This window comes from Prionailurus bengalensis, chromosome D2 (assembly GCF_016509475.1).
Source record: "Prionailurus bengalensis isolate Pbe53 chromosome D2, Fcat_Pben_1.1_paternal_pri, whole genome shotgun sequence".
NCBI classification, from domain to species: Eukaryota; Metazoa; Chordata; class Mammalia; order Carnivora; family Felidae; genus Prionailurus; species Prionailurus bengalensis.
The window spans coordinates 79,829,501-79,848,043 of NC_057351.1; the positions used below are offsets into that span (position 1 = coordinate 79,829,501).

The following is an 18,543-nucleotide window of genomic DNA, read 5'->3' on the forward strand; positions in this document are numbered from 1 at the left end:
GGGCGCCTGGGTGGCTTGGTCGGTTAAGCGTCCGACTTCGGCTCAGGTCATGATCTCACGGTCCGTGAGTTTGAGCCCCGTGTCGGGCTCTGTGCTGACAGCTCAGAGCCTGGAGCCTGTTTCAGATTCTGTGTCTCCCTCTCTCTCTGCCCCTCCCCTGTTCATGCTCTGTCTCTCTCTGTCTCAAAAATAAATAAACGTTAAAAAAAAAAGTACATATGTAAGAAAGTATGAATCAACGTAAACAATAGTGTTAGTAATACATGTGGATATCGCAAAAGGAGACCCACTAATGACGAAAGTTCAGGCAGCACTGAAGTAGACTCTACTTTGGTGACCAGTGAGGAGACCTATTGGCTGTACCTCCTAAGTGTCTCCTGACGTCGGCAGCCATGCCTTAAATTAGGACACTGATCCACTCAACTTTTTGGATATCAGCTAAGTGCCAGCATCAGCCCATAGCCCTGCCTGCAAGAGCTCACACGTTTCTAGAAAAGAACGATGAGTGAACCAGTACAATGCAGTAGGGGACGTGCCAGGGGGTAACCAGAGGGTTTTGGGGGGGGGGGGTCTCAGATCCCACCTGGGTTCAGAGGTGGTGGTCTTGAAAGCCTGTTAAGAGTTGGCTGGTAGAAGAAGGGATCAACATATGCCTTGGATCACTCTTTCTCTGTCCTTTTGTGCAGATCCATATTTCCACTTAGTACCATTTTCCTTTTGCCTAAGAGACTTCCTATTACATTTCTTTTGTGTGGATATGTTGGTGATGATGCCTTTAAGCTTAAGATATCTGAAAATGCCTTTATTTTGCCTTTGTTTTTGAAGGACACTTTTGCTGGGTATAGAATTCTAGGTTGGCATTTCCCTCTCTCAGTACTTTAAAGGTGGTGCCCCACCATCTTCTCACCTGCATTGTTTCCAGTGGAAAATCGCATGTCTTATCTTTGTTTCTTACTGTGTAACACTACTTTTTTCTTGCTTCAGCAGCTTTTAAGATTTTTGCTTTGTCCCTGACTTTGAGTAGTTTGATTATGTTGTGCCTTAATGTAATTTTCCTCATGTTTCTTGTGTTTGGTGATGATTGGGGTCTTGGATCTGTGGATTTATCAGTTTTATTGTGTTTAGAAAATTTTTAGCCACTAGGAAGTCACATTTTATTTCTGTCACCTCCTCGCATCTTCCAGTTACACCTGTATCAGGCCCTTTGAAGTCATGTCCTAGCTTGATGATGTTCTGTTCATTTTTGTTAAGTTACTTTTTTCTCTTGGTTTCATTTTGGATGGTTTCCATTGCTATATCTTCAAGTTCGTTAATCTTTTCTTCTGTGTTGTGTAATCCGTTATTAATTTCATTCGGCAGATTTTCCATTCCAGACATAATGTATTTCAGGTGCTACCAGTATAAATAAAATGTAAGCATTATTTAGTATCGCACACTTGCGATTAGTTGTAAATGTCAGTAAATTGCACTGTTATTAGTAATTAAAAATAAAAGCAGTTCTCTGTCGGAAAAATAATCTGATGTAGTTTCCATCTCTAGAGGTTCCATTTGGATCTTTTCTTTTATCTTCCATGTCCCTACTTGACATTTGGAACATATGTAAGATAGTTGCAGTAACTAATTTAATGTCTTTGTCTGCTAATTCCCACATCTGTGTGAGTTCTGGGTCAGTTTAGACGGATTGAGTTTTCTGTTCATTATGTGTGATGTTTGCCTTCGTTGCATGTCTGATCGCTTTTTTAAATTAGTTGCCAGACGTTGCAAATTCTACTTTTCGGCGGGGGAGGGTTCTGGATATTTTCGTATGCACTTTGTTCTGGGATGCACTTAAATGACTTGGAAACAGTTTGATCCTTCCAGGTCTTGCTTTAGAGACTTGGGAGGCAGTGCCAGAGCAGGGTTTGGTCTAAGGCTAATTACTCCCCACTACGAAGGCAAGATGCTCCTGAGAACACTACCCAGTGCCCTGTGAATGATGAGATTTTCCAGTCTGGCTGGTGGGAACAGGCACTATTCCCAACCCTGTGTGAGGTCCGGGCACTGTTTTCTTTCATTTTGCAGTGTGATTCTTTCCCTGGCCTCGGGTGGTTTCCTCACTCACGTGTGCTGATCAGCAGTCTGCAGAATGCTGCCTCATTCAGAGGGACCCTCTGTGGATCTGTGCCCTTCTACTCTGGGTAGTCCCTTCCTCTCTGATACTGCATCCTGGGAACTTCAGCTGCCTTGGTCTCCCAGCCCTTAGCTCTGTCCCTCCATTCGGGGAGTCTGCCAGGCTCCGTGTGGTTCTCCCTCCCTGCACCCGCAGTCTGGAAACTGAATATACTCGTGGGGCTCACCTCCTATGTTTCCTGTGTCCCAGAAATCATTGCCCTTCATTGCTTGATGTCCAGTGACTTGAAAACTGTTGTTTCACATAAATTTGTCTGGTTTTCATGTTGTGTCGGGTGGGAGAGTATATCCCAGAGGCTGCTTTTTGAAATGATCACCGGGCTGCAAGCGTTTCCTTTGTGTGTATGTGTGTGTGTGTGTGTGTGTGTGTGTGTGTGTGTGTGTATTTTTGTTTGCGTATTATTTTGGTTTTATAGGTAGTACCCTCATTATTGAAAGCAAAAAGTCCTAAACTGTGAGCTACAAAGATTTGCCAGAAATTTAGTTAATTTTCACAGGGCTAGTGGTTGGCACCTGGTTACGGAGTTTTTAGCTGCAGGTGAAGTTCAGCCCGTGTTCAAGGAGAGGTGAATCTGTGTCAGCCTCCCCACGTGGCCTTGTGACACCGTTATCACTTTGACACCTGAGGACTGATTGCAGATTGCCCACGTATGCGCTGTTCAGAGCCACTCGGCTCTTGGGGGGTGGGAGAGTGGGCAGCAGGAGATATACGCAAGGTGGGTTGACTTTTAATCAATACGATGACAATATTGCCTTGCCTAATTTGTATGGTAATAGTTTTAAACATGAAATCAAGCAGTTGATTATGTCAAAACAGCTGAAGGAACACAGGAATAAACTCCCCTGACATCACTTCTGAGCTCATTTCCCTGCCTGGCAGGCCGTCATGATTGGAGACGATATCGTGGGTGACGTCGGTGGTGCCCAGCGGTGCGGGATGAGAGCCCTGCAGGTGCGGACGGGCAAGTTCAGGTGAGTGTCCCTGCACGTGGTCAAGTTCATCTGCCTGCCTGCCTCCATGGATTCCTGGGGTGTCCCAGTTTTCGTTTCGTTTTCTTTCCAAAAAGAACAGGATGTGGTTATCTGCTGACCTTTATACAACTGCCCTCTAAGGAGGGGCCTAGCTGACCTTTTCCTAGGTCAGGTAGAGTATCAAAAGATACGGGGGCCAAGTTTCACAGCTGGGGTTTGAATAGGGTTTAGTGTGGAGACAAGAGAACAAAGGCTCCAGCTGCCCCAGGCCACAGAGGGGCAGGCCCAATTTGGGCAAAGTAGTCAGTGGGGGGGTGGGGGGTGGGGCGGGCGGTTTACAGATTGTGGGCCGTAGGCCCTCCGTGATCACCCTCTGTCTCCTCTTGCTCTGTCTTCTCAGTTCGTGGGAGACAGAGAAGCTAGAGAGAGATGGCATGATCCTTGGTCAGGGACACCTTGGAACCGAACCGCTGTGTCCAGAGAAGCCGTGTTTCTTTCCTGGGTCACAAGTCAGCCTAGTCTTGGTCAGGTGGCCGATGGGCACCTCTCAGGGGTCAGGTGCTTGTGGGCACGTGGAGGTGCCCTGTGGTGTCCGGGTTTGGCTTGTGGGGCCTTTGAGGGTGTCTTAGACATGAGAGCATTGTCTTGACTTGTTCCAGATGGTTTTGATGGTGGCCATGAAGAGAAAGTACAGTTTTGTGGATGCTGTAGAGACTTGGTTAAAACACGGTTACCCAGGGGTACTTGGATTGGGGTGGGGGGTTGCATCTGTCCCGAGCGATCTGTTTTCACAGGGTCCGGGAAATGGATTAGAGGACCCGTTCCACTGTGAGGCCCCTCTCCCGTGTGCGAGAGCCAAGAGACCTGTGGGTTTGGGGCCCAAGTGGATACAAGGGGAGTGAGGAACGCTTGCCCCGCCAGCCACCTCCTGGACCCTCCCGGGGCACTAGAGACTCTCTTAAAGCCCCTTGGCACACCTGAGATCTAGGCCCTCTTTCTTCCCCAGGCCCTCAAAAGAAGGCACCCCAAAATTTTGTATCTTTTTATTTGTTTGTTGTAAGGACGTAAATCAGCTTTTGTCAGCACACAGGGCAGAGTGAGAAGACCACTGTCACAGGTAAGGCAGCAAATGAGCCATCTGAGAAGGAGGCCACAGGGCAGAACAGGAGGCTGGGCTCTGTGTGCAGGAGGGCAGGTGGGAGACCTCTCGGCCCTGGCCGCTCTCCAGAGCCACGCTGTTGAGGACGGTGGTCATGTGTTGCCGGTGGCTGCCGAGTACTTGAACTGTGGCTGGTCGAAATCGAGATGTGCTGGACGCACAAGACAGATTCCCAAGACTGAATGGTAGAGAAAGAATGTGAAAAAGCTCGTGAGTAATTTTTTGTACCGATTACACGCTCCAGTGCTAATATTTTATGTTAATTTCACCTGCCTGTTTTAATTTTTGCCAGTGTAGCTGCTAGAAAGTTCTTGCTTGCCTCCCCGGCTCACATCAGGGCTCAGCGCATTTCTGTTGGGCACGGGGGTCCCTGCACCTCCCCCTGTTCCCTGCAGATGGCACTCGTGACACACAGACCCCAGCGAAGAGCCAGAGAAAACCTTGTGCTCTGCGGCCCCCGTGGGGCTGGAAAGCCAGAGGCCTCCATGGCACCCTGCCTGGGGACTGCTTCGCGGTGTTCTCTGTGGTTCTCCCATGTGGTCGGCTTCCCCCAAGAATGCAGTTGGGTTTTCCTGGGCTGACCTTCATCTAACTGGTGTTACTGCCTGTTTCACCTGGCCATAGCTGGTTCATCCTCCCTGGTATGAACACACCTCTTTCTTCCCCTCCCCCGGAGGGCACACTTGGGTGGGTCCTGGTTTAAGCTTTCTTTGAAGTACTTCCGGGAACGTCTGATCCATGTTTCGTGGGTACGTGGGCATGAGTCCTTGTAGTGTCGATCCGCTAAAGCTGGAATTGCCGCGTTGGGGGCATACGCTGGGGAATACGCAGGGTCAGCTTTACCAGACAATGCCACACTTCCAAATCGGTCGTGCGGGTTTATGCTCCCCCCGCAGTGGGCAGGGCCCCACTTGCCTCCAGCCTCTTCACCACTTGGCTGTCTTGCATCGGGAGGCCCGTGTTCTCCCCTGTTTATGCGCCTAGAGCCCTCAGGGGCAGCGTCGACACCCGGTACTCTGTCCACCCAGAGACTGGGGAGGGACCCAGAGGGACCTCGGGAGAGAAGGCACAGGAGAGGCAGAGGTGGGCACGTGTGGTGGCATCGGTGGCTGCGAGGGTGGGACAGGCAGGGGCAGACACGCCCATCTGGGCCCTGCCCTCTGGCTTTGCCTGGGTTTGGCTCCCTCCACACCTGCTTGGTGTGCCTGCTCTTTGATTGGCTGGTGGTCGGGGGACAGCCCTGGAAGTAGTAACCCTTTCTGGTACCTGACCGTCACTATCCTTCTTGGTCCCTGACCAAGCCTGCTTCATGTCCAGGGCAAGAGGGAAAGGTTTTCAAACCGTGGACAGCTTGGCTAGGCCCTGCGGGCACTGGAACGGGGTCCCAGGTGAGGCCGGGAGGTGGCCACAGAGTGAGGCCCTGAGGCCTGGGGGCGGCCCAGAAGTTAGCCTCCCAGCCCCTGGAGCTAGCTTCCTAGGGACCTGTGGTGCCTGGGACAGCCCCGAGAGGCTTGTCCTATCTCCCTGCTGACAGGCACAGAGATTTAGTGGCCCCGCTTCCCATTTGTAGAAGTGGAAACTGAGGCCCAGACAGGGCAGGGGTGTCGGTACACATATTTTGACCTGCGGAAGAATGGCCACCCAAGGATGGGATCCCAGCCTCCCCGGCACAGAGAGGGTGCCCGGGCCATTTTCTCTGGCCTTTTGGACTGTAGACCCCGAAATGGGGTGGGGGGTTAGGGTGTGTCCCTGGCAGAGGGGCCTGAGCCAGCCCTGACTGGAGGAGGGGCATCGGAAGGTCTGAAGGCTCCCCTAGCTGAAGGGCCAAGCCAGCCCCATGGTGTCGTGTGAGGCCAGTGCCCCGGGTCACCCAAGAAGGTCAGTGTCAGCCTTGAAGACACATTAGTCCCTGAGGAGAACCCCGGGAGAAGGGCAGCCTGGCCTTCTCTGCGTTCTCCTCCGGTTTTCTCCTCTGCTCTTTCCTCCTGTTCTCACCCCCTGCCCATCGCGTCTGCCCTGGGCCTCACCGCCTCCTTCCCGGTCTGCTAGGGCCCGGTTTCACTTTCCCTTCCTCGCACACTGCTTCCTGCTGCGGCCGCTAGAGGGCGCCGTGCTGCCGGTACCGGGAGGGGCTGCGTGCACACCCACGCACACGTGACGCGCCGTGTCCTCTACACTCACACCCGCAACACACTCACGACTGGGTCCCGCACCCTGACATGTGCATACCCAGGTCCCACACACACAAATACGCACCCAGCCCTCCCCCCCCCCCCCCCACGCTCACACCCAGGCCCCCTCGAGCAGCACACGTGGATGGGCGTGCTGGCACACCCACACGCACTCGCACCCAACCCACATGCCGGCCACACCTGCCTGCATGCCCCGTTTTCCTCTTGCAGCAGCCGGGGTCTGTGCTGCGACCGGGGCAGCAGGCCTGGGGGTCCTCCAGCCGCTCCAGCCCCTTCTGCCCCATCCCACCCCTAAGCCTTCGTTCGTGCTGTGCCCCACCACCTGTCCTACCATCCTTCCTCAGTTGCCTGAATCCTGCCTTCAAGGCCTTCTCTAGTGAAGGAACTCCCGGGTCCTCCCACACGGAAGGGCCCTTAGGGGACCCCTGGCTTCATATGAGGATGAGCTGAGAGTCACAGAAGTGTCTCCAGGGCAGGGGTCACCCCATGGCAAGCTGGAGCCCCGGCTGGACCTCACCCCAGGGCCCTGTCTGTTGTGCCCCAGACACACCTCACCTCCAGGAGAATCATCTGCCACTGCCGGGGCTTCCCGCGGCCTCCTTGTTTCCAAACCTTTTCTGAGATTTCCAGAATAGAAACAATTCCACGTACTGGTCTCCCAGGGCTGGACCTGGGAGGTTTCACCGGTAGATCCGTGATGCTCTTTGTAGAGAGGAGCGTCTGGTCCGGGGGCAGGCAGCTGTGTGGTCCTGTTTCTAGACTGCTTCGCTGGCCCTTGCCTCAGCTCTCAGGACGTCGACACCTTTGAGGATCACGGGGCGCCCACTTCATCCGATGTTTCCCCGCGATACGACCTGCGTTGTGCCCTTTGGGCCAGAATATCACAGAAGTGGTGCTGTGTGCTTCTGGGCGCATCCTGTCGGGAGGCCTCCAGCAGTATCGGTGGTGTCGATGTTGACCGATTAAGATGGGGACCGCCGTAAATTTATGCAAAGGTATGGGCTTTTCTCCCCCTTTGTGAGGTATGACGATTTGCGGGGTGATACGTGGAGGATGTACAATCCCAGTCCTCACCCTGCTTCTATCCGTTGTCTCTAAGGTCTGTTACTGCTCCTTGAATTAACTATTTCTGTGACGGTTGCTAAGTAATTGCATTTTTCGTTCTTAACGCTTGATGTCGGCATTCTACCGTAAAGAAGAATGTTTTCTCCTCCCCGTTTATTTATACCCGTGCGGACTTGCGGACTTCTGTTCGGTTCAGTGGGTTATCATCTGTTCCTACTGTCATTTATTCTGGTGCTCACGTGGTCCCCGACATGGCTAGCGGCAGCCGAGTCCTTTGGACACATCCCCACCGTTCTCTGAGCCCTTCCTTACTTTTCTGGCACCAAAAGATGTTTCAGGTTCCTAACATGCTGTCTTTGCGTCAGCCCTGGAGCCGGCCATTTCTCAAGGAGCCCTAGTTCCTTTTAGTGGAGAGTGATATTTAGAATGGAACCCTAGGGCACGAGGCGTTCTTCCCATGCCTGGGGGGGCGGGGGGCAGGTCGCTGTTCTGAGACCCTCTGAGCGGACAGAAGTAGGACACAGGCACTTGCAACTCACACGTCCACCCATCAGCACCTGTGTGTCTGTACTACCAAAAACAGCACCCCCGCACCAGTACCTCTGATTCTGGTCCGACACCACAGGGTTCGTCCCAGCCTTGCGCTTTTGCACATTGGTGCCTTCCTTCTACAGGGAGAAGCCTGCTTTACGTTATTCTCTCTCCATTTACGTATTTGCTCAGTCCCCCTGCACGTAGCCAACCTGACCTTGCCCGGCTGCTGAGTACCTGCTCCTCCCCCGCCCGCTGCCCCAGGGCCCCCTCCCCTGGATCCCTGGTCCCCTTCCCATGCCCAGGCGCGCCACGGGCTACACTCCTCCAAGGAAGGGGGGAAGACCCCAGACTTCCGCTGCCTCGTCCGCCTCCCTGCTGCCTCCCGCCCTGCTTTGTACGTGAAGGGATGAGTCTTGGCCAGTTTTGTTTTCCCCACGAGGCCTTGCACGTGTCGGACGCTCTGCCTTTGTGAAACTGAGCGGCAACCGTCTTCCATTGGCAGGGGCCTTTCGGCTTCCCAGCCATTTTCACGTTGGGGGCCCCCTTCCGAGCCTCAGGGTAGGCGGAGAAAGTCTGCTGTTTTCTGGGGAAGACGCCCACTCATCTAAGGTCACCCCAGCCAGTAAGGCCGTTCCAGGGCATTCGTCTGTCACAGTTGTCCCTATGGCTGGATGAAAGCCTAGCCCTGTCGTGTACGTGTTCGTGTGGGAGAAGGGCCCATTTGTCCTTGGCTTCCGGGCACTCACCTGGGCTGCGGCTTGGAAGGGTGAGTGTGGAAGAGCATAGACAGAGGGGAGCCCCAGGCTCATGTCCTGGCTCTGCCACTTACCAGCTGGAAGAAACGCCAAGCCTCAGTTTTCTCATCTGTAAAATGAGGGTTTAGGGGGAAGTGCGCCCTTTGGTGCAAAGGAGGAGCCCAATGAATACCCAGCTGTGGGGGGATAGGTCAGTGACATGACAGGTGTGCACAGCACAGCCGGGCCCGACCCTCCAGAGCCCTGGGGCCTCCCTGAGGGCAGGCCCAGCCAGGCCCCCCACCTCTGGGTGGAATCATGGTCGCGGCTCCGCTTTGAAAATTCGCCCCTAGAGACCACGTCCTCCGATTTCCAAGACATTCTCGCAGACCAGCCCTTGGCCTCCCCGTGTGTGGGGGGATGGCGGTGCTCATGGACGGCGGGGCGGGAAGAGTCCGGGTACAGCCATGCTCACTTCTCTTCCTGCCTGTAGCCTTGTGGCAGCCCGCCAGCATGGCCCGGCACACCACAAGCCTCCCTCGGGGGAGAGACGCTCGATTGGAAAAGCCGGCTTTTCTTTAAAAAGCACGAGTGCAGTAGGCTCTACCCCAGCTTACTGGGGCACCTGCTCTCCGCCGCCCTCACCCCCGTGCTGGGAGACGTGGCCCACGTCGGCTGCCTGCTGCTGCCACCGGGAGCACATCTGAGAGGCAGCTCGGCTTTGCAAGCACCTGCTGTGTGTTCAGCAGCGTCGAGGAGGAGGAGTTCCCAGGCCGGTGCTGGGCACAGAGTGTTTGTCCAGAGGGGCTGGGAGGAGGGGTGCTCAAAGAGGACCCTGTGAGATGCAGAACGCAGGGGGTGAGGGATGTAGGGTGAGGGTGGCCGCCCAGGGGATCACCCGGTCGGCAGGGACCGGGTTTGCCCTGCGTCATGTCCCGCCCCGAGCGGGCACAGGGCTGGCCGCACTGCAGGCTCTGAATGACGGAGTTTGCGGGTGGGGGCTGAGGACGCAAGGGGACCCGGGATGGGAGCCTGGAGATGGCGGGCTGGCCAGAGCAGAGCCCTTCTGCCGCTGCAAGAAACCCTTAAAGGCCCCAACGCGTGACTAAGAGGTGGGCGGGCTGCAGGAGAAAGGCCCGCGGTACGGCCGCCCGTGTTTCAGGAGCAGACGCCTCTCGAGGAGCCAGCTGGGTGGCCACTGCGGGGGACTTGTATCATCGTCCCCCCCGCCCCGGAGGCAGGTGGAAACAGGTGCGGGATCTGCCTGGGTCTTTTGTAGCACAGCACCAGAGCCTTTTCTCCATTATTTTATTTTTTTTTTTTTTGCATGTCCTGTATGTGGGGTTTTAAAGAGAGCTGATGGCAGGGAGGGGACAGCAGTGGCTCATCAGAAGCTGCAGCGGCGAGGGCAGGAGGCCTAGGTGGGCGCCTTTCAGCCCGACCGGCCCTGGCCCAGGGGCAGGGGGGCCTGGGGGCCTGGGGAAGGGCCTGGGCTTCGCGGCCCAGGGCAAGGGATGGAATGTCTGGCGTCGTGACCCCGCGCGGGCTGCTCTCTGTGCTCCTCTGGGCTTTACGATGCCGTGAGGTGCAGGTGAGCCTGCCATGAACCCGGTCCCCTCCCTCCCTGGTGCCTGAGTGGAGGTCTCTCCTGGCTTCTGGCTCTGGCTTACACAGGGCTGGGAAGAGCTCATTGATCAGGCTGCATAAAGTAGCAGTTAGGCGGGGCTCCTGGGTTGGGTCAGTCGGTTAAGCGTCTGACTTCGGCTCAGGTCCCGAAATCACACTCTGTGAGTTCGAGCCCCGCATCAGGCTCTGTGCTGATTGATGGCTCAGAGCCTGGATGGAGCCTGCTCGGATTCCGTGTCTCCTTCTCTCTCTGCCCCTCTGCCTTTCATGTTCTCTCTCTCTCTGTCGAAAATAAATAAACGTTAAATAAATAAATAAAGCAGTAGTTAGGCCTTGAAAATAGTTCCAAATTAAGACTTTGCCAGAATCTGAGTATTTTCTCATGTGCCCTGGTCTTTGGAGCCTCGTGGTTAAGCACACAGGTTCCGGGACCTGCCGGGCTGTGAATCCCAGCTCAGCTGTTTCGCCAGGGGCTGGTTACCTAATCTCTCTGTGCTTTAGCTTCCTCACTGTGGGTGGTGAAGTAAGGTGTCTTCTTCCTAAGGTGGTTGGGAAAACACAAACTGGCCGCAGCAGAAAAGGGACCCCCTGCACCAGAAATTGGTTCATTTACTCTCAAAGCAGCTGTGTGGGATGGTTAACTGTTCTTTTCTTTGCTTGTGTAATATAATTTATTGTCAAGTTAGCTGACATACCTTGTATACAGTATGCTCTTGGCTTCCAGAGTAGATTCCCACAATCCTTTGCTTCCATACAACACCCAGTGCTCATCCCAAGTGCCCTCCTCGATGCCCACCCATTTCCCCCTCCCTTGCCCCGCACCCCTCCCATCAACCCTCAGTTTGTTCTCTGTATTTAAGAGTCTCTTATGGTTTGCCTCCCTCCCTCTCTCTTTGTAACTATCTTTTTCCTTTCCCCTCCCCGTAGTCTTCTGTTAAGTTTCTCAAATTCCACATGTGAGTGAAAGTATGATATCTGTCTTTCTCTGACTGTCTTATTTCACTTAGCATAACACCCCCCAGGGGATGGCTAACTATTCTTATTTCCGAGAGGTTGAGTAACTTGCCTGGGGTCACATACTGGTGAGAGCTGGCCTTTGAACCCATAGTCCACCACGTGCAGGGTTCCCTGTGATTACTGTCTCTCCATTTGTTTCTGTATGGTTTTAAGTTAGTCCGGTGGATTTTTATTTTTATTTTTTTAATGTTTATTAATTCATTTTGAGAGAGAGAGAGAGAGAGCCAGCAGGGGAGGAGCAGAGAGGGAAGGAGAGGGAGAATCCCAGGCAGGCTCCATGCTGTGAGCACAGAGCCTGACTCGGGGCTCGATCTCACGAACCATGAGATCATGACTCGAGCCTAAATCAAGAGCTGGACGCTTAACTGGCTGAGCCACCCAGGTGCTCCAGTCCAGTCAAGTCGGCCACCAGGGACGTGTGCTGTGAGGTCCTGCTGGGTGGGGGCTGGTGCCAGGAGGAGCCACTCACAGCTGCCAAGGGAGCCCCGAGCCACAGGGCAGAGAATGTGGCTCAGGGTCCTCAGGTCGGGGCTCCAAGCCCCAGTTCTGCTCTGGCCCCTCAGGAGAATTAGGGGGATCCTGTGGGGCTTCCAGGCCCTACCCCTGGTTCAGCCGGACCAGCTCTCTTGTCTGTATCGGGGTTCCTTGTGAATTCCACTGGGCAGAGGCAGCGGGTTCTGCTTCTTCCGAGCATTCGAAAGCTTCAAGGAGCACTGTCTTCAGATCCCGTCCACACCCCACCCTCCCTTTTACAGGTGCAGGCTAGGAACTGAGCCGGGGGCTGAAGGGGCCCACCCCAGCCCTGTGTGCAGCCCCACCTCACAGCCGAATGGACCTGACCTTCCTTGGACTCCCTCCCCAGCGTCCCCCTGGAGGCCTCACGGGTCTTGTGGAGACTGTATCTAGGGGCTGGCAGGATCCAGGTGGCGTGTGGAAGTCATCCCCCGTCCTGTTCTGGCCAGCCCCAGGAGGGGAAGAGGTTAACCTGTTTGGAACCTACTAGTAGAGGGGAAGCACCAATGTCCCCATAGGAAATAGTTTCAAGTAAATTCCTGTCCTGCCTCCCTGCCGCCCCGGGACGGAAGCTCAGTAGCGCCTCCTAGTGTCCCAGCTCCTCTCTGCAGGCCTGAGAACACTCTAGCCCTGCTCCCCGACCCACCCGTGTGTGGTGGGCAGAATTATGTGGGCAGGCCGAGGGACCCCGGAGCTCCAGGGAGACCAGCTGTCCTGCAGTGTCCTGCAGCCAAAGTCCAAGTCTCCCGGGTCAGGGAGGGGGGGGGTTCTGTAAGCCGAGGCCTGGGGGAGCTGAGGGCAGGCAGGGCTGGGGGAGGGGAGGGGAGCAGAGAGCTTCAGTGTCACTGTGGAAGGGACTCTCTGAAGGCAGGCAGGAAGCAGGACAGGCCCCCATTCGGCAGAAGACCATTGGGAATCTGATGTATTGACAAACGGATCTTGTGTTGCCGCTCCGAGCCGGGAGAGTGGGGTCGGTTTCGGCAAGGATCGGCTTGGACAGTGGCTCTTGACGGGTCAGGTTGGAAGCTGTCAGTAGTCCGTTAGCTCCTGGGGGATGGATGGACTGAGCTGTGAGGGGCTGGGCGCCTGGACTGTGCCTCCTGCCTCTGCTACGGGCCGCCAGGTGATGGCTCAGGTAATGAAACTAATAGCCATCTTTATAAAGTTTATTTATTTATTTTGGGAGAGAGAGGGAGAGAGAGACCTAAGCAGGCTCCTCGATGTTAGCGCAGAGTCTGACGCGGGGCTCGAACTCACAAACTGTGAGATCATAACCTGAGCCAAAATCAAGAGTCGGATGCTTAACCAACTGAGCCACCCAGGCACCCCAGTAGCCATCTTTTTAGAATAATCCAGCACTTACCAAGTGTAAGCAGTGGGGCTTTTCCTCCTTTGTGCAACCAGCTTGCAGGGTAAACACAGTTTTCTGGGTTTTAAATGAGAAACGTGAGCATCAGAAACAGTAATAGCCTGGGAGTTGAACCAGGTGTGTCTGACTCCAGAGCCTCTGCTTGGAATCCCAGGCGAGCTTGCCCAGACTCAGTTTCCCCACCTGCCGTCTCTGCCTCCTCCTTGCTGCTGAGAGAGGTGCTGGGAACATGGAGCTTGGGGATCTCCTGGGGGCCTAGGAACATGTTGGGGGTGTTAGCGCTCTCTGTCCATGTGGCAGGGCTCCCCGTTGCTGCCGGAAGTGGGGACTCGGGCTGGAGGCGTGAATCGGGGCTGCAGAGAGTGGGCGGCGGGCATGCCCGCCCAGAGCAGGCCGTGCAGAGGCGAGGTGGGGAGGCTAGGCCTCCCAGGGCACCTTCTGCCTGGCTTCCCCGCTCCAGGCCGGAAGCAGCTGGCGTGAGCCCCGCTCTTCCTTGCGTCCCAGCACGGCTGCCTCGAGGTGCTGTTTACAGGCTGCGCTCATTGTGGTTAATGCCTGCGCCTTATCTCATCCATCACACTGCTCCCATTTCACAGATGGGTACTGAGGCCAGAGGGCCGGGTGGCCAGTGTGAGGGTTGGTCCTAAGAGCCGGGCTCCCCATTTCCTGCTTTCTGTGCCTCCTGCCTCGGGGGTGGGACGGGGAGATCTCAGCCAGGGGTGAGTAATGTAGACTGCATCATAAACAGAAGCCTCTGGGCTTATTTTGCCCTGTTACAAGCGTGTGTGGGTTTCTACCCCCAAGCGTGAGCCGCCACAGAGCAGAGACATGGGGTGTAGGTTGGGCTCAGATTGGAGGTGTGGCCCAGGTGATGAAAACACCCTCTTAGGACCTGGCAGAGTCCTTGTCCTCTGCTGTGACTGAGCCCCCTTCTGGGCCATTCCAGTTCCCCCTTCCCAGGTGACCCCCCCCCCCCAAGCCTCCCACCCCGGCGCTGAGGGCTGGGCCCACCCTGCGGGGTCTGCTGAGCACCCTGCCGTTTGCTGTCGCTTTCCCCGTGGTCTGCAGGTCTCGCCTCGGCGGGTCTCACGGCCCTGCCACTGCCCCTTCTGCTTCCCAGAGTGCCGTCTCCCGGTTGCCCTCTCTTCTCCCTGTGGGATGTTTGATGTGAGGAAAAGAGAGGCCTGATGCTGCGAGGCCCTGGTCTGCACACGCCCGGCAGCTTCAGGAGAGCAGACTGCCGCTCCGAGCCCCCCTCAGCCCCCCTGGCCGAGGGGAACACGGTGGACAGGCCTCCCTCCCTTGAGACAGAGGCCCACGCACGTCTGCCCCGGACCGCGTGGTTGCCCACGAAGGGCTGGCAGTGCAGATCTGGAAGACACCGGTGACGGTGAAGGTATGGGGACGGATACTCCATGGAGACTCACACATCTAGGAGAACCCTCGGGAACTCTCCGGGTCCTTTCCGCCCACCCCATCTCATAGAAAAGTAAGCCTCCGAGTGGCTTCTGACTTGCCCGGCTCCTTCAGCTGTTGGAAAGCTGACTGCATCCTAGAGCCTGGGTGTGCTCACCAGTGCATGCCCTGATTGCCTCTCAATTCCTGCAACAGAGGCGTGGCGGAGGAAGGAAGCACTTCCTGAGAAGTTTGTGCTACCTCCCATGACATTTCAAGGCACTTTATTTCTCAAAATATTGTCGGGATGGAGTTATTTTTAGCTCGGCCTCATGGGATCGGAGAATACTGTTGCTGCCGCTTGGGCAGACAGACTTCTAGTGTAGACCGGTTCTGCGTGACATCTTTCTGGGAGAGCCACGTGGTCTGAGGAATTGTGGGGTGCCCGTGAGGCGAAGCAGAGCGCCCCAACTGTTCCCTGTGGCTCAGCGACCATCTTGAAACCAGAATGCCCCCCCATCCCCAGGGTGCAGGTTGGGGATGCTGGAGCAAAGCCTCTCCAGTCAAAGCCACTTGTCCGTCTTCCCATCCTGCTCCGGTCACTTCAGGCCTCAATTTCCATATCTTTAAAATGGGAATACTAAGAGGATCGATGTTCAGGTTGGGGAGAACAGAACAGAACATGCGGAAAGCATTCAGCATGCTTCCTGGCATGGAGTGAGTGCCCAGCGAATACTGGTAGTGTTATTTTTATTGGAGGAAACTCGGGTCCCAGGATAACTGTGGAGGCAGGGACTTGACTTCCAGGCGCTCGGGCCTGACCGACTCTGTGGCATTGCTGTACTGGTGTGGATGTGTGAGCCCTTTTCGGGGAGATGCTCTGGGTGCACCTGTGCTGTCCGGCCTCCCGAGGCTGGGGTGCCTCCCACCCAAGCAGGGGCCTGCAGCCTGAGCACATGGCCCTACCCTGTCCCTCCTGGTCCCCGTGGCCCCGGGTCCCCACCGTGTGCTGGCGTTTTTCTGGTCTCTCCCGGGGCTGGGCTGGGCTGGGAGCAGGGGAGCCGCACAAGGAGAGACCTTCCGCTACGGTCTAGAGCCCCGCTCTCATTCACCTCTGGATCTGCTCTCAGAATGTTCTGGGGGAAGTTGCTGACACAGGACACAGTGCCTCAGAGGGCTGGCCCCTTCCACCTGGCACCCCCCCACTGTTGATGTGACCCCGCCTCGTGTTCTTGGCTCCCCTTGCAGCCTGCTCTGTTTACTCTGTTCTGCTCTCCACAGTTTGAGTGGGGATTTTGCAGAGGACCCTGGGCTGGTGGGGGCCGACGTCTCGCACCCAGCTGCCCACTCTGGCTGCCTGGAAAACCGCCATGGTTCCTGGTGCTCCCGTGCAGCTCGGCGCCTGGGGCCTGCAGGGGCCTCGGCTGTGGGGAGCACACGCATCGTCTCCAGCAGGCCCTGATGTGGCCCCCAGCCCCAAGGGGCTGCACAGGTACGGGCCCCAAGACCGGTGGATCAGAGTGCTTGGCAGTTTATAGAAGACACCTGTCCTCTCTCCTGTCCCCTTGAGCCCAGTCCTAGGTTCTGGGCTCTTTTCTCTCCCAAGAGTTGGAGCCAGAGTGTCCTGGTGGCAGAGCAGGCTGCAGCCTGTGTCCACACTTGGTCCCCGTCCCGATGGATGGAAGGAGCGAGGGGGCTTTGAGGGGCTCTCCTGAGATACACCTGCAGCCCACACTCCTGGAAGTGGAAGCCCGTGTGGGCTCGGAGGCTGAGTCACCAAAGGCCATCGTCATGCATTTGCCTTCCCAACCTTCTCTTGGTGCCTTATTAGACCCGACTGGACAACCGAAGGCAGTTGGGGCCCGGGTCTGCCGCTGGGGCCAGCCTGGAGGTACTGTGACTCTGAATGGGGCCATCAGTGGGGCTCTGACGCAGGGTGACTTCCACTTACTTGCTGACTTACATGTTTACAGATAATGATCACAACAGCCTGAGGAGGCGAGTATTAATATATCCCCATTTACAGTTGGGGAAACCGAGGCACAGAAAAGTTGGGTTCCCCACCGAGAGCACACAGCAGCTCGTGGGCACTGGCATTCTGTTTCCAGTCTGAGTGCTGGGGCTGTCCATGGCACGTGGTGTCGAGGGGCATCTAGGGGCTCCCCGGGGGGCTCCCACTCTCATGGAATCTCACAGATTGGAGCTGCCCTCCCACATCAGGCCCGCTCTGGCCTTGCCTGAACTTCTCTAGCCTCTGTATGCAGGGACTGGAGAGAGGGACTGAGACGCCCCACAGGGACCTGAGTTCATGAGCGGCCGGAGGGAGGTACCATCTGTCCTGGATGCCCTCTGCCGGCACAGGCCAGCCTGAGGCCGTGTCGCCCACACCTGGGGCTGCACACCCCATCTGGGAGCCATCGTGCCAGTGGGACGAAGCAGAGATGCCCCAGGGAGGCTGAGACTTAGGAGCCTGGGAACAGGGTGTCTTTCTGGGCTCAGGGCCTTTCCCTCAAGATGGAACATCTCGGCTGCCAGAGCTGCTCCCAGCACGAATTCAGTTGTTGGTATTGAGCGCGTGCTGGGGTGTACCTTGCGTTTCTCATCTGCCGTGTGGTGGGTTTAGCGGGGCCTGTCTGGGCCGGAGCACCCGCAGCGGCACACGGAAAAGCCATTTTTACCTGGAAGAACTCCATTAATCCTCGGGGGGCGGGGGGGGGGGGGTAACGTTTTTGATAAGGCCTCCAATGTGGTTTTTTTTTTTTCTTTTTAAAAAAACTAATGGGATTTTTCTGATCGTGAAAGAAATCCATACCTTTTTAGGAAAATTCAGAAAAGCACAAGGAGGAAAATCCACAATCCTACCTCCCACAGGGAATCACAGTTAGTGTTTTGTTTTGCCTGTTTCTTAAAAAAAAAAAAAAGTTGTACTAAATGAAATCGTGAAGCCCTGGCTTTGGATTTAAGATCGTACTCAGAGTCGCTCGCATCCGAGCGTGCTCCTGTCCCTGGGACGTGGTCGTGCTCTCACAGAACTGCAGCCTCCTGGCCTCCCAGCCAAGCTCCCCGGGACCCAGCCAAGTTCCCCCGGGGTGGAGCCTGTTCGGGAAGCTGCCAGCCCAGCCAGAGCAGGACGGCAGGCTGGAGGCCCCCCCTGCCCTCTACCCCGGGCTGACCTGAGCGACAGAGAAGGTCAGAGTCAGGCATGTTCCTCCTGGTCCGCTGGGTGCAGGGAAAGCCCTGTCATCCCATCCTGTCTCCCCTCTCTAGAACCCCTGGGTAGGAGGGATTGTGTCCCCCCCCCCCACCCCCACATGCCTGCCGGCCTGGAGCCCCTGGAGACCAGGAGCAGACTAGTTGCTGGCACGGAGGGAAGGACACATGGCAGAGAGTGACAGGCGGGCTTCAGCGGCCACGGCCACAAACCTGTCCCATGAGTGTGTACTGGCAGGTGGCCGTGGAGATCCTGGGGGAGGGTTTGTGAGTCCCTCTCCTCCCTGCCTCACCCCTGCCCAGGCTGGTGGGGCACAGCCAGCCCTGGATTTACCCTCCTCACGGGGTGGCCTTGTGCCCTCACCGGTGTGGGCAGCAGGGGCAAAGGGCAGGGAACTGGCACCCGTTAGTTGCAGCACTGGCCGCACTAATGGGGGTGGGGTGAGCGGCCTCCACGCACCCCTGGCTAGGGTACCGTTTACGGAGGTCAGGATTCTTTTTAGATTTTTAAAGCTTGTTATTGACATGTAACATACAGAATAGTGTACAGAACTTAGGTAAAAAGCTTAACAAATTTTTATTAAGCGA

At 56.1% G+C, this 18,543-nt stretch overlaps 1 protein-coding gene across 4 annotated transcripts in view; it reads left to right on the plus strand.

The window, feature by feature from the left end:
- The window catches only part of LOC122493356 (phospholysine phosphohistidine inorganic pyrophosphate phosphatase), a 119,172-nt gene that overhangs the window by 43,126 nt on the left and 57,503 nt on the right, over positions 1 to 18,543 (plus strand). The window contains exons 6-7 of one of the 4 annotated variants that reach the window (XM_043597805.1): positions 3,050 to 3,141; positions 12,224 to 12,557. The exons of 2 other annotated variants lie outside the window; for them this stretch is intronic. In XM_043597805.1, the coding sequence (XP_043453740.1) occupies positions 3,050 to 3,141; positions 12,224 to 12,374 (243 nt within the window). In that variant the 3' untranslated portion in view covers positions 12,375 to 12,557. Of the gene's footprint in view, positions 1 to 3,049; positions 3,142 to 12,223; positions 12,558 to 18,543 lie in introns of those variants that run through there. One more of the 4 variants, XM_043597802.1, reaches the window with a different exon arrangement.